This window comes from Molothrus aeneus, chromosome 24, assembly GCF_037042795.1.
Source record: "Molothrus aeneus isolate 106 chromosome 24, BPBGC_Maene_1.0, whole genome shotgun sequence".
Taxonomy (NCBI): Eukaryota; Metazoa; Chordata; class Aves; order Passeriformes; family Icteridae; genus Molothrus; species Molothrus aeneus.
In genome coordinates, this window is record NC_089669.1 from 6,229,357 (window position 1) to 6,252,354 (window position 22,998).

The 22,998-nt window shown below is 50.6% G+C and overlaps 1 protein-coding gene across 4 annotated transcripts in view; it reads right to left on the minus strand.

The window, feature by feature from the left end:
• Positions 1-664: 664 nt before the first annotated feature.
• PPP1R12B (protein phosphatase 1 regulatory subunit 12B) overlaps positions 665-22,998 on the minus strand; it is a 134,801-nt gene continuing 112,467 nt past the window's right edge. For 3 of the 4 annotated variants that reach the window (XM_066565104.1, XM_066565103.1, XM_066565102.1), the window contains 6 exons: positions 18,347-18,363; positions 17,725-17,872; positions 15,433-15,537; positions 15,113-15,166; positions 13,727-13,777; positions 665-4,105 (listed from right to left, as the gene is read on the minus strand). In XM_066565104.1, coding sequence (XP_066421201.1) covers positions 4,019-4,105; positions 13,727-13,777; positions 15,113-15,166; positions 15,433-15,537; positions 17,725-17,872; positions 18,347-18,363 — 462 coding nt within the window. In that variant the 3' untranslated portion in view covers positions 665-4,018. Of the gene's footprint in view, positions 4,106-7,732; positions 7,898-13,726; positions 13,778-15,112; positions 15,167-15,432; positions 15,538-17,724; positions 17,873-18,346; positions 18,364-22,998 lie in introns of those variants that run through there. The other variant, XM_066565105.1, reaches the window with a different exon arrangement.

The following is a 22,998-nucleotide window of genomic DNA, read 5'->3' on the forward strand; positions in this document are numbered from 1 at the left end:
GCCCCCTCCTGTCAGGAGTTGTGCAGAGCCACAAGGTCCCCCCTGAGCCTCCTTTTCTCCAGGCTCAGCCCCCCCAGCTCCCTCTGACTTGTGCTCTGGGCAGCCTTGAACCCCAGCTGAGCGAGGCTGGACCAGACCTGGGGCACAGGTGGGAAATACCAAAGGTCCCCACAGAATTCTTGGCCCCCAGCACACTGAGTCTGGCCCACAGTCGCATCCTGCTCCACCAGCCCTAAGGGAAAAACTCAGCCTGCACCAACCACCTCCAAAGACTGGAACACATGGAGGTTCCAGCAGCCTCACCAGAGACAGAGGTTCCCAGATGTGACACCACCTCCTGCCTGTGCCACACTTTGTGCTGACCAAACTTCTGAGCAAAACCAGGGCTTGCCACCAGAGTGGGAAATGGGCCTGATCCCGTGTGATGTCATGGAGGAGATGGGACCCTCTCCTGTTTTACCTTCCCACTGGTGGGTGCTTTTCAGGGATGTGCATCCCAGTTCCTTCATTTCAGCTTCCCCTGAAAAGGCACCTGTGTTGTAGCTGAAAAACTTTTTGTGCTTTTATGGATGATGGATATTGTTATGCCACGAGAATTTTGGGAGAAACGGAATTTTAGCACAAACAACTTGTAATTCCAGAAAGATGGAAGCAAAGTCAAAGCTTCTATTTTATCAACTCTTACTTTATTCATTTATAAATACTGTTGTGTTTACAAGCATCATAGCTGTGAATATTATTCCCAAACTTTCAAACACATAATACTTATAATACTATATAACAACAACCAGTAAAACAAATCATTCATCTCAGGGTTTGAAAGGCCACTCAAAAGTTGCATAAAAATACATTCTCTCCCCATCTCATCAGCCAGTCCTGCTTCTCCAAGGAGTTTATTTACAAAGAGCCATCACCAAACTTGCAGCCACAACAGGTGGGTTCACCCCAAGCAATAAAAATTAACTCACCCCAAGCAATTGCTTAGAAAAAAAAGCTCATGTTCCCCAAGGGAGACCACGTCTGGCAAATGCTCTGGTTGCAAGAGGGATCAATTTTAAAAACCTATTTGCTCTGCACCTTGTGCCAAGCACAGGGTTTGAGGTGTCCTGTTTGTCACCTCCTCAGTGCACTGGTTATGTCAGGCATGAAGTGAGACAAAAAAAAATCCATTCTCAAGAATGTGATTTGCAGTTGTGCCGTCCCCATGAGACGCTCACAGCTTTGGCTGATCAGGGACACCGAGCTGTGGGGCCAAGGGCTCAGAGAATCCAGTGCTAAGCAGACACTGCAGCTGCAGTGGTTTGGCTTTGCAAGGTGCCACTCAGAATGAGCCTCCACAGCCTTCCCACTCTGCTCCTTGGGAAAAGCACAGCGAGTGTCCTGTAAGAAGGGGCAAAACATCAGTGCAGGATGGATTTGTCAGATTGGGTTGAACCCTCTCCCTAAAACAGACACCAGGCTTCTTCCTGCTGCCAGGAACCTGCCTGTGAGAGGACAGGATCTTGATTCTGAACTCTCCTCCTCATCCTGCTGGGATGCACAGCCTGAGGCGCCAGCCCAGCTGGGGAGCACCTCCTGCTCCATGGGACAGAAGGGACAGAGCTCCTGAGCCCTGAGCTCCTGAGCACAGAAGGGACAGGGCTCCTGACCCCTGAGCACAGAAGGGACAGAGCTCCTGAGCACAGAAGGGACAGGGCTCCTGACCCCTGAGCACAGAAGGGACAGAGCTCCTGAGCACAGAAGGGACAGAGCTCCTGAGCCCTGAGCACACAAGGGACAGAGCTCCTGACCCCTGAGCACAGAAGGGACAGGGCTCCTGACCCCTGAGCACAGAAGGGACAGAACTCCTGAGCATAGAAGGGACAGAGCTCCTGAGCCCTGAGCTCCTGAGCAGAGCAGAGCCCGAGGCTGAAGCGAGGAGTGGTCACCAAGAGAGAAAACACCAAGAACAGCAGAAGGACTCACAGAAAGAGTGCACCAGGAGGGGATGGCGTGCAGGGGAAGCACTGACTGGATCTCAAGACTTAAAGCTGTTAAATAGCGCAGGGTTAAAATCAAGGAATATAAAAAGGATGCCTGGCTTAGGCAGTGCTCTGCAGAAACCCTGATGCCTTTACCAGCTTTGGTCTCTTCCTCCCAAAGCTCAGCAGCAGAGGCAGGGCCTCAGTGTACCAGGAGAAACGGTGCCTCAGCTGCACAAATGGCTCCACCAGCTGAAGAGCAACTTGTGGTCAGAGCTGCCTGGGGAGAACTGGCAGCTCCAGGAAGAGCAAGAGAGGTGGAAACAGGCAGGACAGGGAGGGGAAGGGGGGAAAATGGAGACTAGGGGGGTGAAAAAGAGAAAAAAACCCAGAGAGAGGAAACAGAGATGCTTTCTGAGGCAATAACCAGCAAAAGGTTTGAAAAAGCCCAGGATTGCCTGATAGAGATAAGTTTTACCCTGCTGAGCAAGCTCAAGTATTTTGCTCATGTTCAAGTATCTCATCTCTCTGGTAGTGGAGAGCTCTCCCAGCCAGAGCCAGCAGAGCTGCTCAGGAACATGGCAGAGCTGCTCCATGGCCATCTCCAGGTTCAGTGACCAAGAACTGCTGCCCTTGGCCAGACAGAGCCTGGGGACTTGAAGGACAAAGGGGATGAAAGGACAAATATGGAAGGATGTAGATGGGAGAATGTCTGAATACAGCAGGATGTCTCTGAGAGGGAAGGTTCTGTTTGAGAGGAGTCTGTTAATGGGAAGCTGAGCAGAACTGCTGACGTCCCACAGCACGGAGAGAGGAGCCAATGTCTAAATGCCCATGGGAGAGAACAATTCCAAACTGTTTAGAGTGCATGTAACATTAAAGAGGAATATTTCTGGGGGGGTTACTTCAAGGTCAAAGCTTATCACAAGTTTCTGACAGGTCAGAAGACTTTCATTTACCATGATTCAGTTACCAGCAGCTCCCTGTCCCTCTGACACTGACACATCCTGACCTCTTCAAGGTGTGTGGGACAGGATGCTGGCATTCTGTCTACAAATCCTGCTGCAAATCAAAGGGAGGGTACCTGAAATACCAGAGCAGGCTCTGCTATGGGCTCTGCCTTCAGGGAGGCAGTGGGAGAATGTCCCAGATGGCTTTTGGGAAGGGGAGCCTGGTTTCTGGCATGGGCACAGCTCCCTACAAGGTGATTCACGCTCACACACAGGTGAGAGCAGCAGAGGGTCTGTAGGGGTTCAAGTTTGTCCTTCAGAAAGCTCAGCAAGTGCCTGGGATATATCCTGTCCCAAGGAACAAGAGTCCAGGTGGCAACTGGATGCTACCAACCACAGAGACAGGAGCCCTGGAAGGACACAAAGCGACACAGGATCACCCAGGCTGGGGGGAAAGGGAGGCTGAGGGATAAGGGTCTGACACTGAGTGTCAGCACAGCACTGATGTTACTGAACAGGTTCAAAATCTTATCTAAACTAGAAGACTCAGTCTACTGGGGCAAGAGGAGAAGGTGTCTGTGCAAAACAGCTCATCAGCCTGTGACAAACATGAGCTCTGGTGGCTTTCACAGCATCACATTTAACCAGAGTCCCACATCTCTGTGGGCTGATGTGCATCCTCAGAGTCCCAGCCCAGGTTCACATTTCCCACCTGTAAAGGGCTTGGACATGCTGGGTTAGTTCTTCAGATGTCACTTTTTACAGTAGGAGCTTCCCACTCCAGGTCAGAGTCCAAAACCAAACACTGAGCTTTTGGAAGAAGTTTTGGCAGCTCAAACCCAGTCCTCACATTTCTCCCTTGAATAAAATGTCCGAGATACCACAACATGCATAAATTAAAAAAAAATAAAATGGCAGGGAGTGTGTGTTGGGAGGGAAATAGGGGTAGAAAGGGAATGTACAGCAAAGGGCAGGGCAAGGCAGGTGTGACATTGATCCCACGGCTGAAACACTTGCTGTACTGAAGGGAAGGAAGGGGTAGGGCTCGGTGGTGGGGTTGGCAGCTGGTGTAGGACACCCCTCCTTGTCCTCCCTTTGCTCTGATTCCTATTTGGAGAGTTTGCTGATGACTCGAATGAGGGCTCCGTTCTCATCCTTCAGCCTTTGGTTGTCCGACTTCAGCTCTGTCAAAATCTGTGGAGAGACAAAGACAAGGTGGGATCAGAGGGGCTTGGGGGGCCAGGGGGACACTGCATCCCTCCAGCAGCACCTCCCATGGCTCTGCAGCACCTCCAGAGCTCTCACAAGCTGGGGTGAGAGCCAGGCGTGAGGGGTGAGAGGGGCCTCGAGCACAGCACTGACCAGGGAGCCCCTGGTGCAAAGCAAGGCCACAGCCCCAGCAGCAGGGCAGGACCAGACCAGCAAGGCAGGAACCATTTCTGAGCTGGTCCATCCCAAACCTGTGCCCAGAGGCTAAATACAGCTCAGCACACAAGTAAAGCTGGTTTTCCTGATATGCTTTTTTCATTTTGTCAGGACTGGAAGGGAAACCAAAGGTCTGGAATCTTCATTTAGAACTGGACTTTGCCAAATCTCTTTAGAATACCCCCAGATCTTCTTGGGACCCTGTAGATGTGTAATACAGTCCCAAGTGCTGAGGCCAGAGGACTGGCAGAACACACTGACACTGGAGGTACCTCCTGGGTGCTCAGCCGAGGTTGCAACAGACAAAAGCCTTTGGAAACAGAGCAGAAATAGCTTCAACAAGACCCTTCCAGCATCTCCCATTGGCATAAAACCTGCTGGCTTCATGTGCTGCAGTCAGTGACCCTCCCTGGGCTGTTCCCAACCACTGGGCACCAGAGGGAGACCCCTGCTCCTGTCTGGGGTGTGGCACACAAGGGGTCCCAAGGCTGCAGGGGCACCCAGGGCAGAGTGGGATCACACACATGGCACCTGTACGAGCTCAGCCACGACTTCTGTCTGCCAAGGTGCAGCTTGGGGGAATTCCCTCTAATTAAAAATCTGCACTAAATCTTCTCCTTCCTCCTAACCTGGTGTTTCAGCTTTGACCACAATGCTCTGCCCCCCTCCACCTACAGTCCCTCCCTGATCACCAGCTCTGAGTGGGGGCAGCTCCTGGGGCAGTTCCAGCTCCCACCAGAGCAATTCCCTTCTTACAAGGTTGGGCCAAGCCATGGTGGGCCCCAACACACCCAACTCCATCCCCGTGGGCACTGCTGGGGGATGTTTCAGCTGGGAGGATTTTTAGAGAGGGAGGAGGGGCTGGTGCTGCATGGTGGGACATTGTGGGAAGGGTAAATCCATGTGCTGGGCTGGCCAGAGCTCCAGCCAGAGGTGCTGAGTGTGCCTGCCTGGAGCCAGTGCTGCTGTGACACCATGGCTGGGCTGTCACCAGAACAGCACTCATGGCTCCTTGTGCCATTTCTCATGGCCAAAGAAGAGGCATTGCCCAAAGTGATCAGGAGCTCAGAGACACAGCAGAGCTCCTGGTATCTCTGCACTCCTGTGTCTCCTCCTGAGCTCCACTGCCACTCACACTGGCCCCTCCACCCACTGGGCAGACCTGCCAGGCCCCTGTCACTGCCTGGGGTGGCTCTGCAGTGCCCATTGCTGTGATAATGGGTGTGTGAAGTCCTGACACTCGTTTTGGGAGAGAGAACCTGTCACAGTTCCCAGAAACAATGTGAGAGAGAAGCACTGCAGACCCAGGGCTCAGCTGGAGCCTGACAGGGCTGTGCCTCATGGGGGGCTTTGTGTGACCTGTGTCACTTATTTGAAAACGGAGGAGTGTGTGAAATAAATGTGAAATAAATGCCTCTGGACACGTTTCCTGGTCATAACCCAGCTCCACCAGGGCCCACTGAGGCCTCCTGACAGCTGCACATCAGCCTTAGACAATACAAGCCCAGGGTGTTCCTCCCTTTGAAGCAGAGTAGTCTCAAGTCAGGTGAAATGAACCCCATGGGAACAGGCTGGAAGGGCTGAAGTTCCCAGGAATGGTGAGCAGGGATGTGGCCCAGCCCCAGGGAATGGCAGGGCTGACCATGAGCAGTGTTGGTGTCAGCTGGGACATGGGAACACAGCTCCTCAGAAACCACGTGCCTTCAGGAAAATGAGATTCACTGAAAAGCACTGCTGCCAGAGCATGGGACAGCTGGCAGAGCCTAAAGCAGGGACATCTCTGCACAGCTGCCATGTCCACAGACACCACTGAGGCAGAGTTTACACATACCAGCAACATCCTGTGTTGGACCTACTCAGAGAGTTGAAACTAAATCAGCAGAGCTCACAGACCATGGCTCTCCCCCAGTGTGGGCACTGGCAGGGAACTGCAAGCCTGTGAGTGAGGAGGGAAGTGTGAGCCTCAGCCAGAGCAGAGGGGGATGCAGGGCAGTGATAATGTGGGCATGTCCTGGGAGGAGGAGAGGTGACTTGCAGGTTGTGAAACATCAGTTCTTTTTCTGGAAAGAATTTTGCCCAATTTTCCCTCTCAGATCTCAAAGCATGTGGGGAAGGAGAATGATTTAAACTCACAGTTTATGAGAAGAGATGAGGCAGGGTCAGGTTGGAGGATAGTGCCACAGATTAAACCCAGAAAGGCTGTGAGATCATTTCACCTGACCACCTGCACAATCCAGGGCACACAATACAACCCCTGACTCTCCTGGCCCTTGTGACACACACGTGGGCTTGAGCTGAGACTCCTGGAAAGGGGAAGCCACAATTCCCCTGATTAGTTTGTTTCTATGGTTAATCAGCCTTGATATAATTTGTGTGCTAAGAATAGATTTTTTTACTCTGTGGTGCCACTTTCAGCCCACAAGAGCACACAACTTCTTGTGTCCCAAAGGATATGAATATCCCTACTAACCTGCAAAGGACAGGTAGGGCCCCAAGAAAGGAGCATTTACAGCTTTATTTTAGCATTGAACCAATGAAGTAGCAGGAAGAGATGTAATTTAACTGTGTGATGTGTGAAGGCAAAGCTTAGGGAAGACTCATCCTTGGGTTTCCACCATTAATTGTCCAGCACTGGATTTAAAACAGAAGATGGAAACACAGAGCACTCCTGGTCTGGCTCCTGCTGCATCCCCCACCCTGTGCCAGGCCACAGCAGGCAGGGGGATGCTGAGCCTGTGGACCCAAAAATTTCAATTTAGAATAAGGAAAGGAGCTTGTCTTTTTTGTTCAAGTGACCAAGCAAACCTGCTGAGGACAGTTCACTTTGTAGTTTTACTAAAAATACCCTTTCTGTCTAAAATGTTAGCTTTTCACAACATCCCTGAAAATTTCCTGACTTTGGATAATCTGATTTGCTGAGTGCCAGTTTCTCCCTGAACTATGTCTAAATAAAAAAGAATTATATTATAAGCAGACATGTAGCACAAACCACTTATTTTCAAGTGTCCAAGGCCAGGCTGGACAGGGCTTGGAGCAACCTGGTCTAGTGGAAGGTGTCCCTGGCCATGGTAGGGGGTGGAACGAGATGAACTTTAACTTAACCCCTTCCAACACAAACTTTCTGTGGGTCTGTTTGAAGGCCATGTGCCTGGCAAGGAGCTGCTGGCACTGCCAAGCCACCCCAAAGCCATTCCCAATGCTAAGCTGGCAAGGGCAGCAGCATCTGCCAAGCAGAGCAAGAGCCAGGGGGGAGCAGAGCTCCAGCAAAGCCCTGCCATGGCAGCAGCACCATGCTCCTGGAATTCAGAGATGCTGTGCCACAAGCTCTGAGCCACAAGCTTCCCCAGGCAGCCTGGAGAGCAGAGGAGAGCGGAGACCTGCCTGGAGGAGAGGAAGAGGAGGCAAGATGAGCCCGAGGGAAAGCAGCTACAGCTCCTCTGATTCCTTGGGCTTGGAGGGCAGAGAGAGTCTGGCTACAACCCGGGTCAGAGCCCTGTTCTCAGCCAGCAGCTGCTCATTCATCTGCCTCAGAGTGTGAATCTGTTTGAGCTGGTGGAGATTCTGCAGAGAGTGAGAGGAGTGGACAGAGAAATACAGAGAGAACATCATGGAAATGAACAGAAATGGGCACAGAAATGGGAGTTTAGTCCATAGGCAGTGAAAGAAAAAAAGAGAATAAAAGAAATTAGTAGCAGTGAGTGCTGGATGGGGAAAGCCTGACAACACACCAAGGATATTTTGGGAATCAGCCCTTTCTCCAGGGGCCCCCAAAGTCTTAAAAAAGGTCAAATACAGGGATTTCCCACCACAAAGCAGGATTGTATTCTAGTTTACCCTGACAGCCCTGGGACCTGGGAACTGCTGTGAGACCTATCACCAGTGACTTAACACCTAGACAGGCTCTGGAAGCACTGCTGGGAACTGAGAATTTCTTCAAAACTCCTTTTCTTCATGTATCTCTAAAAGCCAAAGCAGCTGTGTGGAGCAAAAAGGAATCAGAGCTTCCTGGAAGATCCCGAAGGCAGAGACTGAAGCACCTGAAAGTGCCACTGTCCCACAGCAGATCACCAGGACAGGAACTGTGTCTGCTTGTGTCTGTCACCCCTGAGTGATGCTCCTGGGTCTGCCCAGGCTCAGTCCTGCCAAAACCTCTGGGATTTGGTTTCTCATCCCTGTCCAGATTCAACTCTTCTCTGTCTCAGGGCTCAATTTATCTCTGACCTTATTAAGAGGGGACAAGTCTGAACCTTAAATTGTTCATTTTAGGAAGAGGAGTCTGAATGAGAGCATCTCCCACAGTGAGGATGTGCCAGGAGGGCATTCCTGGTGACAAAGGCAATGAGGAACACAGGACAGGGCAGAGACCAAGCCCCCACACTGGGACTTGCACAGGCACAAAATGGACATGGGTACAAACTGTGAGTGGGCACAAACTGGGGCTTGCACAGGTACAAACTGGGCACAGGAACCAACTGGACACGGGCACAAACTGGACATGGGTACAAACTGGACATGGGTACAAACTGGACATGGGTACAAACTGGACATGGGTACAAACTGGACACAGGCGCAAACTGGACATGGGTACAAACTGGGGCTTGCACAGGTACAGCAGCAGTGGGAGGTCAGGAACAGAAGAGCCATGAGGAAGCAGAACAGGGAAATGGTAGAAGCCATGCAGACATCCCAGTGCCACAAGGATGACACTGTTCCCAGTAATGCCAAAGTGAATTCATGTGCTGGACATTTACACTACTGCAGGTGCCAGGAGATGCTGTGGAGCTGCTTCCTGAGCAGCATCTCTGCCCTCCTTGCTCCTGAGAGGTTGGGCAGCTGGGCCACAAGAAAACAAGAACCCCTCCTGTGCAAGAACCCATCCTGCATGATGGAGGGAGCCCCAACACTGGGCAGGGGCAGGCAGGAAACATCCAGGAGAAGAGTTGTAAATTCAAGTGGCAAAATCCCAGTCCCAAGCCAAGGCAGTCCCACAAAGCACCATATTCCTCCCTATGTCCACTTAGTGGCAGAAGAAGACAGAGGGAAGGGTTTAGGAGGAAGACGGTTCCTTTCTACCATTTCATTAGGAAAAAGCACTCAAAGGAGGTGCTGTCTGTCCTGAACAAGGAGCACCATGAAAGAATCTACTGTGACACAAAGACAATGACCATCCACCCAACCTGCACTACTCAGGGTGCCCAGAGCAGCTGTGGCTGCCCCATCCTGGCAGTGTCCAAGGCCAGGTTGGACAGGGCTTGGAGCAGCCTGGGATGGTGGAAGGTGTCCCTGCCCATGGTAAGGGGTGGAATGAGAAGGGCACCTTCAAACCCAAGCCACTGGAATTCTGTATGACCCAGAGCTGACTGCAGCTGGCAAGGAATCTGCTGTGTCCCAGGACATTTAGTCCAAGGGCTCATTCCTGTACAAAACTGAAGCACTCTGTATGGCCCCAGCCATCAGCTCCATTCCTAGCTGCCCAAAAGCCCTACATTTACTCTCCATGACAGAATGAAGACACCTCTTTGGAAAGCTTTGCAAAACCAAGGTAAGCAAGACAGGAAGGCAGGGAGCCAGCAAAGGAGGGGGTTTGAGCCCCTGAGATCATCAAACTGACAGAGCAGCTCCTGGGACACACAAACACAGTTCTGACACTGGATAAATCAACAGATCCCAAGACAGAGCTACAGCAAACAAACTGCAGGAAAGCTGCAGTGACACCACAGCAGTGAGATCCCTGCTCACCATATCCCATCCATCCATCCATCCATCCATCCATCCATCCATCCATCCATCCATCCATCCATCCATCCATCCATCCATCCATCCATCCCTTCACAGCCCAAGATTTGTTGGCTGCCACTGTGCTCAGTGAGGACAGACAGACAGACATGGCACAGCTGTCCTGTGATACATCACAGCAGGAGCTGCTGGAAGATGGCTGTACTGGAATAGTCACTTCTTTTGGTAGTACCAAACATGATTGAGGATACTTGGTCTGTTCACCCTGGAGGAGCCTGAGGTCAGACCTCACTAGGGGCTGCAGCTCCTCCCAAGGGGCAGCTCTGATCTCTGCTCTCTGTGAGATGGGACAGGACCCCAGGGAGCAGCTGGAGCTGTGTCAGGGCAGGGTCAGGCTGGAGATCAGGAAAGGTTCTTCCCCCAGAGGGTGCTGGCACTGCCCAGGCTCCCCAGGGAATGGGCACGGCCCTGAGGCTGCCAGAGCTCCAGGAGTGTTTGGACAATGCACTCAGGGATGCTCAGGGTGGGATTGTTGGGGGGTCTGTGCAGGGCAGGGGTTGGACTGTGGCTCCCTTTCCATTCAGGATATTCCATGATTTTATGATACACAGATAATAAAGCCCCTCTGTTTTATAACATGGCTCACAGCTGGCAGAAAGCATCTAACATACACAGTAGGGGCATTGTTCTGAGGTGGAAAGGACTGTGACCATTTCAGAGACCACCTTTGTTTTTCCACACCTGCACAGCACAGAACCTCAGCATGGTCCCATCACCCCCTGCTCAGCCTCCACATGCTGCACAGTCCACAGAAGGGATCATTTATGTAAAAATGTGTGTGGCTGCAGGTAGGCCAGGCTCCTGCTTATGCACCAAATCCAGCAAGGGCTGGGAGGCTGGGACTGAAGCCAAGGGCAAAGAGCAGGATCTGGATGATACCGCTGTGATTGCTTATCACTCTGCTTGATACTTGGCTTAGCAAAAGCAGGTTTCTCAGTTCTCTGTACCTGCCTTCAATTAACAGATTTTGTGCCTGCAACACTAAATAAAAATGCCCAGAGCCTGCACGATGCTGAAGCCAGGAGCTGCAGCACTGCTATGGAATAAAGGAGCTTCTGTGACCTTCAAGAACAATTGCTGTGTTAAGTTGGGACCTCAGGCACTTGGCATTGAATTCAGCTCAGTGCAAAAGTTAATTTTCTTTTTCCTGTCTCAGCCAAGGTTCTGGATCTCCAGTTGAATTGTGCAGTCACTCAGGGAAATGCTGCACTTCTCTGTCAGCTTTGCAAGAGCAGGTCTGAGGAGCAGCTCTGCCACCAAGGTTCTTGAAGTTACCAAGCCTGTCTTGATCCTCTTCACTTCTCTATGGCTTTGGTAGCAGGGGTCACACTGCAGACAGGAGCAAAGCTCATTCCCTCAAACACAGGCTGAAGTACTGCACATTTCTGCCACCTCTGCCTCCTCTTCCTCAGAAGTCAGCTGCAAGGAGAGGACAGCCCTGGCCAGGACATCTTGTGCACAACTGGACATAGACACCCCTGGATCCAACAGCTGGATGTGAGTCTTGCTGGATTCAAAGACTAGTGGGAAGAATTCCCAAAAACAACCTGAGACCTAAACACCTGACAGGTTTGGTTGTTTCCACATTAAAGGAAATTGGTGGATTTGCCTTTTCCTTCATGACTCCTTACTTATTCTGACTCTGCACAACAGCTACTCAGGCAGTGCAAGGAACAAGAATGAAAGCCCAGCCAGAATTAGTAGATTTTCCTGGCTCAACTCCCACACGAGTGAGTAACAGGGATGCTCTGCAGAGGTTATCTCCCTCCAGGCAAACACAGCAGGGCTGCTTCTCCCACTTCAAGGCATCATGAAAACGGACACAACAGTTTCCCTTTGGAAAGGTCCAATTCAATGCTTCTTTCTTAAGAGATTTTATATTCCTTTTTTTTGAGTAGATGTCAAACAAGACATGTCACAGTGCCTTCAGGTACTCATTACATGCTTAAGGTTCTGCAAAAACTAGTAAAAATGTAGTATGACCTCAGAAGAGAGATTTTCCAAATCCCTTTCTATTTGTTCTAGTAACAGAAGGCCACTCTGGTTGTCCAATGCAGCCAAGAACAGACAGAGAGCAGAGTCAGCACCACCCTCAAGGAGCTGAAGCTCATTTTCAGCTGGAGCCAGGTTCCTTCAGCTCATGTCTCTCGAGGCAGTGTGAGAACACGTCCAACCTCCAGCAGTGCTTCTCCTTCTGCCCTCCCTTGGCTTCCATGGCTCTGCAGCTCCAGACAACCTGACCTGGTCTGTGTCCCACAGACCCTGCAGGAACCTTCCCTCACTACTTCCTTCCAGAGCAGTTATGTTTCCAGACTGAGGCCACTAGAGGCCACCACCTTGTCTTCTTACTCCATGGGCTGAAGTTGCAGGTTTGCAGTGATCTGCAGAGCTGAAGGACCAACACAAACTGCTCATGCCTGTATCTCTCTTGAAGACCCCAGCGCTGTAATTACAGGAAAGTCTCTGTGCAGTTGAAGGTTCCTACCTGCTCACTGAACAAAGAGTTTGGAATTTAGACATATTCAATCCTTTCTCCTTCTGGCTCACACATCCAGGCTTCTTTTCCCCTCTCTGAGAGAACAAGAGCCTTTACAGCAAGAATCCACCGTATCCTTGTGCTACTTATTGCAGCAGAAGATGCAGCACAGGCCTTTCAGAGTTAATGTGCTTGGTAGAAACAAAAGCTTCAAACAGAAACAGAGCTGGAACCTCCTCCAGGGTGGCAGGAAGTCGTTTCTGTCAGTGCATGGTGCAGGGAGAGCTCTCAGGTGGGTCCTTCCTTCTGAGAGCAGCTTGGTCCCACCTGCTGATGTTGAAAGGGAAGGAAAGCAGGGGCAGAGCAGAGGGACACCCACTCTGTGAACACAGCACTGACATCCAGCAGAACGTGCTGCAGTGCTGCTGAGCTGGGAGAGGCTTTGGGGGTATGTGGGCAGCCAGACACTGCTGGGCCCTGCAGGGCTCCCCTCATAGCCACAGCCATCCTGGAAGCCACACCATGGGAACAAGAATGTGCTGGAGCACCAGTGGCCATGGCTGGTGACAGCAAGCCATGCTGCACATCCCACCAGGAAGCAAATTCCTCTTTGCTGGAATTATCCATCCCAGGCTGCCGTGGCCTCCCAGTGACATGCTGTGGGAAGGGAGCACAGGAACACAACCACTCTGTGTTTTCTGCTGGCCAGTGTGCGTGAGCTCAAAGCCAGCTTTGTCTTCTTACCCATCCGGAGAGAACCTCAGTGGCTTTACTTGGGCTGCAGACTAGTCAGAGCACAGGGGGTCAGCACACTGGAACTCAGCGATGCCACAAAAAGTTAGTTTAGGAAGGCATTTAAGGAGAACAGCTTTCACCATTCTCAGATTAAACAGCAGAACAAATCAAACATAGGAGCAATCAGATGAATGAGAACCAGGACAGTTTATTAGCATTTCATGTTTGGAGAACAGGGCCATTAAAGCAGGTTCTGACTGCAGAAAGGAAAATGAGATCCTTCCTATGGACACCTTTAACATCCTCCTCCTGGGTGACAATCCCCAAAGACATGAATACAAAGCATATAAAATGGAATAGACACAGTGAAGATTATTTCTTACCTTCATTTCCTCCTCCATTTCAGAGAGTTTCCGCTCCAGGGCTCGCTTCTCCTGTTTACAAGGATTCATGACAAAGAAGGTCACAAGGATTTGGAAGAAAAATTTACAGTATATTTTCTTTTAAAGAAAAATAGAAGTCTTGTGTTTCTGTAGCAGCATTCCCTGAAGAGGGGAATGCAAGGCAGAGGTTACAACCAGGAGCTGATCAGATGGGAGAGGGCAGCTGGCAAACCAGCAGGGATATAAACTGGGCCTGTTTGGGCAGATCACAAGCTCCATTCACACCCCTAATTAAATTATTGCCCATTTTCAGTGATCCCAGTTCTCAGGAGCTGCTGATGTAATGTGATTTTGAGCTCTGTAGGTGAAGCCATGGATTTACTTATACTCCACTGAAGGTGGCAACGAGAAAAGTCCCTGAGCTGCTCAAATAGGAAACAGAACATGGAAATTCCCTGCCTGGAAATCCTGTTTCTCCCAGATAATCCAGGGCTGAAAAGCTGACTGCTTTCAGTGCACTTTAGAAAGTGAGGATTAGACTCTGCTGTGTGAGTGGCCTCAGCTACACCTGTGCCAAGGTGAGGAGAAGGGGACTCCTCAGTGACTTTCCCAACATGAAGGGGCTCAAACTGCTCCAGGGACATGCCCTGAGAAGGGGGAAGTGGGAAACATGCATCAAGAACAAGATATACACTCTCTGTCCTGCTCCTTTGCCCTGTGCAAAGAGCCATGAGGCCAGGAGAGTGAGGAAAAGGCAGCTTCTGAGTGTGCTGTGGATGATGAATTCTGGGTCACTTTTTGCCCACAGCACAGTTCATCCAGGGATTCATCAGTGCAAAATGCATGAGCCATCCTGGAAACAGTTAATGCATCTTCACTGAGAACAGCTGGACATGCTTTTACTTTCTAACTCACAGAATTTGTGGCTGTTGTGATCTTAATTCAACAGAAGTTATACAGGATGCTGCCCTGACTCCAACAAGGCCAAGTTCAAGGTCCTGTCCCTGGGTTGGGGCAATCCTTGGTATCAACCCAGGCTGGGGAAAGAAGGGATTGAGAACAGCCCTTCCAGGATTTTGCCTTGTTCCCCCACCACCCCAAACCAGCCTTTATTTGTAAGGATCAAGAATGTTTTAAAGCATAATGGACCAAGTCTCCCAGTGTGACACAATCCATTGGCCCTCAGCTGCTTAGAACCAAAGAGAGGAATCAGAATGAAGCTGAGAGCAGCAGTCTCAGGCCCTGCAAAGGTCAGAACACAATTATCATTGTGCACTGCTCCTCAAGGCAAAAATACAACTTATCTTTTAATTAACACTTCCCTTCTAGAAATGACTGCCCTGCACGAGGCACAGCTGTGACTCAGAAGAAAGCAGAGACACGTACCCTCTTCTCCATCTCCAGCATGCTGGACCGGTCAGAAGTTTTCTCCTGTTTCTGCTATGGAAATTAAAAATAGAAAGTGATTAAACCTGAGAGCACTCACAGGGTGCTGCACAAAGGCCAAGACAGCCTGCAGATGCTCTTGCTTAGGATGCAACATGTTGATTTACAAAATTATTTGTTTATTTCTGTTTCCTCTATGGCACCTTCCCTCCCAAGAATATCCTTCCAGGAGCTCCCTTCCCTTTCCCAATCTGGAACAAGTGTTGCTTTGTCATGGCCAGTGCTCAGTTTCTCCAGTCAGGACCTGGATTTTCCCTTACCTGGGCTGCTTTTTCCAACTTTGCTTTGATATCAGCCAGCTCAAGCTGGGCTTCTTGCAGCTTTGACTTCAGCTTTTGATTTTCAGACAGGGCACTCTCATATAACTGAAATGCAAAACAAGAGCTCAATTAACCAGGCTGCTCCTAGTTAATTAACCCCATCCTGTCAGGCTGCTCTGAGCAGACACTGCCCTCAGCACTGAGCTGAGGGGGTCACTTTACTCCCACACATCAACAGATAAGAAGGGAAAACAAAACCAACTTGGATGCTTTACTTATGTTTTCATAATTCATGAATTAGAAATAAGAAAAGAGCTGTTGAATTTTGTAGGGAGTTTAAACACAACCAAGAGGGGACAGTTTTAATTTAGGTAATTCTTTACTCATAAGGTGGTTAAGCCCTGGCACAGGGTGCCCAGAGAAGCTGTGGCTGCCTCTGGATCCCTGGAAGTGTTCAGGTCCAGGAGTGTGAGAAATGGTTACTCACTTTTCATAGTTTAGGAAGGTTTATTAAACCTTATCAAAAATACAACAGAAGACTGAATAGAGAAAAAAGGCTATGGCACAAAGGATTTTTCCCGCCATGTGCTCTCTCTCCCACACAATGGAGGTTTCCCTTTTTTAACCCTTTAACCCCTCCCAAAGTTCTGTCCATCAACCCCTTCTTTGCTGTCCAGTGGTGGAGATCTCTTCCTCAAATCCTGATTGGAGGTCAGGTGTTCCATAGTGACAAGCCAGCTCTCCCAGATGTCCCAACTCCAGCTGTCCCTTGATAACCACACGAGGGGGTAAAACATAACTATAAATCTATAAAACTTTTCTTAACCTATATACATGATATTTGTCTGTTAATTGTGAGAGTCAATCATCACATTACTCATCTATCACAGTGTCCCAGAGTGCAAGGCAAGATGTATTCTATTTGCCATCTGCATGGCAGTTGTCTTCTGTCATGTGGGCAGTTTTCCTTATCTCTTCCACAACTACTCCTCCCTGTGGGGGAGACATCTGCTGATAACAGCCATTGAATGTCCCTGCATGGCTGATAAGAACTACAGCATCCCATTGGGAGATGTGAGCCCAGGGGGAGGAGCCAAGCATTCCTACCTGGATATAATCTGGAGATTCTGGAACACCAGCACAGCTTCTGCACTGGATTGCCCAGAGGAACAGCAGCTGCCTCTTCTTCCCCTGGATCTTCAGAGGCAGAGACTGCACCTTTCTCCAGGATCCCTGTTCCAGCAGAACCAGCCCTGACACTGCAGGAGGGCTGAGCCACAATTCCAATGGGACTGCTGCCAACAGCCTGACCCACAGGGTGTCAGGCTGGGTTCTGACTCCGTCAGTGTTGTTTTGGTTTACTGCATTGTTTATTTTATCCTTTTATTTTCTTCCCTATTAAAGAACTGTTATTTCTTGCTGCCATATTTTTTGCCTGAGAGACTCTCAATTTAAAATTTATAGCAATTCAGAGGGGTGGGGAGGGTTTACATTCTCCAATTCAGGGAAGGCACCTGCCTTCCTTAGCAGGCACCTGTCTTTCAAACCAAGACATACAGGATCAACCTGGGATAGTGCAACGTGTCCCTGCCCATGACAGGGGTGGAATGGGATGAGCTTTAAGGTCCTTCTGTGGCAGACCCAGGTCCTGCAATGCCTCCATGGTGCTCAGCAGCCTGAGACAGGAAATGCCAAGTCGTGGTGAATGGGCTAGAAGCCCCTCTCTTCCGCCTTCGGACCCCTGCTCATCTCTCTGTAACTATAGGTCACTTACCTTTAACCCTTGCTACTGGACAATTTCTGATACCCCTGTACCCTATATAAAGAGCTGGTTTTTCCCAGTTTGGCAGAAGAGATGTCACTGGGAACCTTCACAGAAGATTCAATAAAGACACTCCTGTGGAACCCCACACAGCCTTCTCCTCTCTCTCCCTGTGTCTGCCTAAGGCACCCAGCAAGCAAAGAGCTGAAATCACAATGAGCTGATAATCACTAGAGCTGATATCACCTAAGCTTGCTAAGGTGGCCTGTGGCTGGGAGCTGTTTGGGAGCTGGGACAGCCTGTCCCGAACAGGACTGCACTATCTGTGACTCCTGCAGCCTGCTGGGGACACCCCAAAGCCCAGCAAAAGGTCACATTACCCTTCCAACCCAAACCACTGGATTCTCTGAAACAGAGAAAATCAACATAAACATTTTCTCTTTCTTCCCACTGATTCTTGGGGCTGGTTTCTGCAGAACAGCCAGGTTCTGCAGTGTGTGCAATGACAAGAATCAGTTTAAAACTCCTACTTTCTTGTAGTCCCTGTTGCTCTCCTCCTCGGCGCGGCTGCTGAGCGCGGCGAGCCGGTTCTCCCTGCGGCTGTAGGCGCTGGAGCGGCCGGAGGCGCGCTCGCTGTACGATGAGTCGCTCGTGCTGGGGTTTGTAGCTGCCTCCAACCTGAAATACGAGGAAGATCCAGCACTGTGGAGCTGTGGTAACTTGGAACAGCCAGCACAGAGCCCAGCTGGTTGGGACTGCAGGGGTGGCAGACCCAGCTGAGCCAGAGCTCTGGGGTCGGTGGGAGCACCCTCTGCTTGGCCCTAGGGATTGCTGCCCAAAACCTGGCAGCCACCACCACTACAAGAACTGAAAAAATCCCAGGGTACCAGCCCAGCCTCCCATGGGCACTGACTTCCCACAAACCTCTCATCTCCAGGGTGGGAACCAGCTCAATTTCTAAGAGGGCACTGAGGTTAATCATTTGGGGAGTAAAGAATAGAAGCAAACTGGTGCCACAGCCAAGCTCAGGAAAGGACCAAATAGCCAGTACCAGACTGGATTTGAAGCACAGGGAATCCTCAAAGGCATACAAAAACATGTTGCCAATAAATATTACACAGAAAAAAAAAAAGAAAAAAATAAAATTCTTACCTGGAAAGTCTTTCATGCTGAAGGGAAAAAAAAAGAAAGCAAAAGGTAATTAATAATGAGAATGAAACATTCAATTCAAAACTGCAGAGCTTCCAGGCAGCAGCAATTTCCCACCTCAGATACCAGCACCCAGCTGATGCCAGGCTACACAGAGATTTCCCAGCCCAAACTGGGAATCTCCAATCTCTGCCTGAATCTTCAACTGCTTCAGCTCCTCTGAAGCACTTATTTCACTCACCTAAGAAATCCTGAACCTTGCTGTTCAAATTCTCATCTCCAGAATTGAAATGCCTTCTCTGGAATCCAAACTAATCTACTGTTTCCCTTTTCCAGTGAAGTTACTCTTCCTGACTATTATCACTGTGCTGAGTGACGTGGGTGAGGGAGATTAACAGACACAGGGATCTCCCAGTGTTTGTGCTGAACTTGAGAAAATCACAAACACTCTTCTCTCCATGGGCAAGCAGTTCCCCATGGAGAAAAGCTTCACTGTGGCAGACAGAGACACAATAGCAGCTGCAGGAGGGAGGGAGAAGATCCTTACACCAGGGTGGTTGGAGCCTCTGTTGGGTTCTTCTTTCCCCATCAATACCCAAACCTCTGCTGTGCTGTCCTGGGCTGCCTTTGGACATTGGGGGCTGGAGCATGTCCACAGAGGGGAACAGAGCTGGGGAAGGGGCAGGAGCACCAGGAGCAGCTGAGGGAGCTGGGGAAAGGGCTCAGCCTGTACAAGGGGGGACCTGGCTCTGGGCCCAGGGAACAGGGACACAAAGAAAGGCCTCAAGTGATGTCAGGAGGTTCAGGCTAGCTGCGTATCAGGGAAAATTTCCTCCTTGAAAGGGTGGTCAGGCCCTGGCACAGGTTGCCCAGGGCAGTGCTGGTCACACTCCCTGGAAATATTCAGAAAATGTACAGATGTGACATCTGGGGTCATGGTTTAATGGTGAATATGGTGATGCTGGGGGAAGTTTGGGCTCAATGATTTTAGAGGGCATCTCCAACTTAATAATGATTCTATGAATATCCTACAGAGGCTTAATGTAGTAAACCACCATTTCAGTGAAACTTCTGGATCGAGCAGTTCCTTCCTACAGTTGCATAAATCCAGTGGTGACACCATCACTGTCCTGCAGGACATGCCACACTGACAGTCACCTCCTCTGACAGATATGTACTCAAATTCCAGGTGCATTCCAACTCTTTATCCTCCCTTGAACTGGAAGTTGAGCCCAGTATTCTGCTGGTTTATCAGTAGCATCATTGTTCTGAGTGAGCACAAACCTCCCACAGGCACTTCCAGCCAATTCCCTCAGCTCTTTTTAACAGAGTCAACACAAAGGACATCAGAGCAGATGAGAGGTCAGGCTTTTTGTGCCCAAGCATGCTTGCACTGCTGTGCTGTCAGCTACACCAGTAAATCCAGTGCTAAGGCCTCTCTGGGAGGCAGATGTGCTGTCTGTCTGGCACCCTGGTGGTTAAAGACTTCAGACCACCCACTCCCACCTGGCACCCAGACAATGCTTCTGATCCTGGGCAGGGATCTGGGAGTACACACCACAGAGAGAGGGATTAAGTCACCCAGTGGACAAGTGACCCAGCCACCCCTCCACTCCAAGGCAGAGGAGCAGGGGGCAGCTCCCAGAGCATCCTGCCCTGTGCCCAGCCCTGCCTGCTGCTTCCCAGGACACAGCAACCCATTACCTGCACCTGGCTGCTGAGGTTTGAATTCATCCAGCCTAATGTGACCCTCATCTGGCATCCTGATTCAGGACAGGAAGGTGCCTAGGGAGTCTGCAATGCGTGGGCTCTGCAGCACAGCCTCTGACACACTGTGCTGTGAGCACCAGCACTAGGAAAATGAACTGCTGGGACCCTGCATGTGGAGCCTCGAGGATGGACCACAGCTCAGACAAAACTGCTGCCTGCAGAGATTGAAAGGACAAGCAAATCCTGCTATGAATTAGCACATTCTCCCTCCAGCTGTGCCCACAGGGCCATCCTCAGCCAGGCTCTTGCTCAGGTCTAGTGCCAGCCTGTCTTAGGTTGCAAGATGCAGCTGGGGGTGTGTATTCTATTGCCATCGTCAGAGGTGGGCAATTCTCTGCTGTTCATTGGGCAGTTTTCTTTATTTCTTCCACAACCAAGCCTCCCTCCAGGAAATATCTTCTGTTAATGGGCTATTAATTATTAATTATCATCTGTTCATGGCCACTGAGTGTCCCTGCATGGCTGATCCAATTCCATCATCCCATGGGGAGATGCTCCGCCCAGGGGAGGAGCCAAGCATTCCTACCTGGGTACAATCTGAGCCTGGAACAGCACAGCAGCCTTTGCCCAGTGCATTGCCAGAGGAGCAGCTTCTGCTGCCCTGCCTTGCCAGAGGGAGCCCAGGCCCATCTGCAGCAGCCCTGGAGCTGCAGAGGAAAACTCCCCCCTTGTGCAGGATCCCTGCTCCAGCAGAACCACAGCTGGCACTGCAGGAGGGCTGAGCCCCCATGGGATGGGGCTGTGCCACCCCCTGACACACAGGGGACAGGGACTGCTCTGACTCTGGCAGTGGTTTGTTTTGGTACTACTGCATTTGTGTTTTTAATTTTCCTATTAAAGAACTGTTATTCCTATTCCCATATCTTTGCCTGAGAGCCCCTTAATTTAAAAATGATAATAATTCAGAGGGAGGGGGTTTACATTTTCCATTTCACAGAAGGCTCCTGCCTTCCTTAGCAGACCTCTGTTTTTTCAAACCAAGACACAGCCCCACCCTGTAGACACCACAACCAAAGCTCCAGGAGGCTCCAAGCCACGGGCCCTGAGCCACAGCAGTGGGTCCAGCCTGGTACTATTTTATTTGCTCTAATAAAATCTCTTTCTTCTTTTCATCTTAGAGGTAAGAAACCTCCCAAGGAAGACAGCAGATGCATTTCCACCATGGCTAAGCCCTGCTGTACCTCCACAAGCCATGCTGGATGTTGTCTGGGAAGCATCTCATGCCACTCAAAGCCTGGCAGCTGCCTGATGTGACAGGGACACAGCCCTCTTGTCCAAACAGCCCTGCCTCAGGCCATGCTCTGTATGACACCTGAAGGCAGCCAGCTGGGACAGTTTCTGCACAGATGGCCACTGCAGAGGGCTGTTAGAAAGACAGACCACAAATCCAACCACATCCTGGGCTCCTGCAGGGCAGGGGGAGATTCTGCCCCTCTGTCCTGCTCAGGTGAGACCCCACCTGCAGAGCGGCCTCCAGCCCTGGGCTTCCAGCACAGGAAGGATGTGGAGATGCTGGAGTGAGCCCAGAGGAGGCCACAGAGCTGCTCTGAGGCCTGGAGCCTCTCTGCTCTGGAGCCAGGCTGGGAAAGCTGGGGATGTTCACCTGGAGAAAAGAAGGCTGTGGGGAGACCTTAGAGTCCCCTCCTGTGCCTAAAGGGGCTTCAGGAGAGCTGGAGAGGGGCTGTGGACAAGGATCTGGAATGACAGGACAAGGGGGAATGGCTTCCCTCTGGTAGAGGGCAGGGTTACTTGTGATAGCAGGAAGAAATTCTTCCCTGTGAGGGTGGTGAGCTCCTGGCACAGCTGCCCCAGAGAAGCTGGGCACAGCTGCCCCTGGATCCCTGGAAGTGTCCAAGGCCAGGCTGGACAGGGCTTGGAGCAACCTGGGCTAGTGGAAGGTGACCCTGCCCATGGCAGCGGGTTGGGACTGGATCATCTTTGATGGTCCCTTCACACCCAAACCAGTCAAGCCCAGAATCTAGGATTCTACAAAGGGTTTCCCATTTTCAGCCACACATGCTGATCTCTCCATGGTGCTTTGTTAGCTGAGCTTTCAACATTTGTTTCCTAAACCCCTCAGCAGCCTGAGAGCTCCTTTTGAATCCTGGCCCAATGACCCAACCTCCCCTGAAGAGCTGGAGAAGGGAATTACAGTGATGAACAAGGCTCTTGTTGAAAGTTATTTGTACACTTTATGCTAATCCCCTTCAGTGATGACTTTTGATATGATGACAAATGGCTGGGCAAGTAATCCACTCCTTAGCAAGCCTGAGTTTACTTCAGCAAACTGCAATTTACTTTAGCACCTGCTAATGGATTTGAACAGTGCTGGGAAACACCCCGTGGCTGGGCAAGGTGACATGGAATCCAGGCAATGAACCCAGGCAGGTCCCTGAGACAGCCAGGGCACTTGCAGCAAGAGGAAAACCCACTTCTGTCCTTTTTCCTTCTAAGAAATGAGGATTTCCATAGGCAGGGGGAGCAGGGGCATGCTTCCACAAAGGAAGGCTGGGGTAAGAAGGAATCACCTTAAACACACACAGCAAAAAGGGGGAAACCCCTCGGGTTTATTGTATTTGTGACTTTGCTGTGATGGATACTGCAATGGCTTGGTTCAGACTGTGACTGTCTCTATGTGTTTAAAGAAAAGCAAAGTGCCAGATGAGAGGGGAGGCATTCCTGCTGCTGTCAGCATTGAGCAGAGCCACCCTGCAGTAACCTGGAACCATGGAATGACAGCACCATTAAGGATGAAAAAACCCTCTAAGAGAAGTCTGGAGCACCAGGAGGGGCTGAGGGAGCTGGAAAGGGGCTCAGCCTGGAGAAAAGGAGGCTCAGGGGGGACCCTGTGGCTCTGCACAACTCCTGACAGGAGGGGCAGCCAG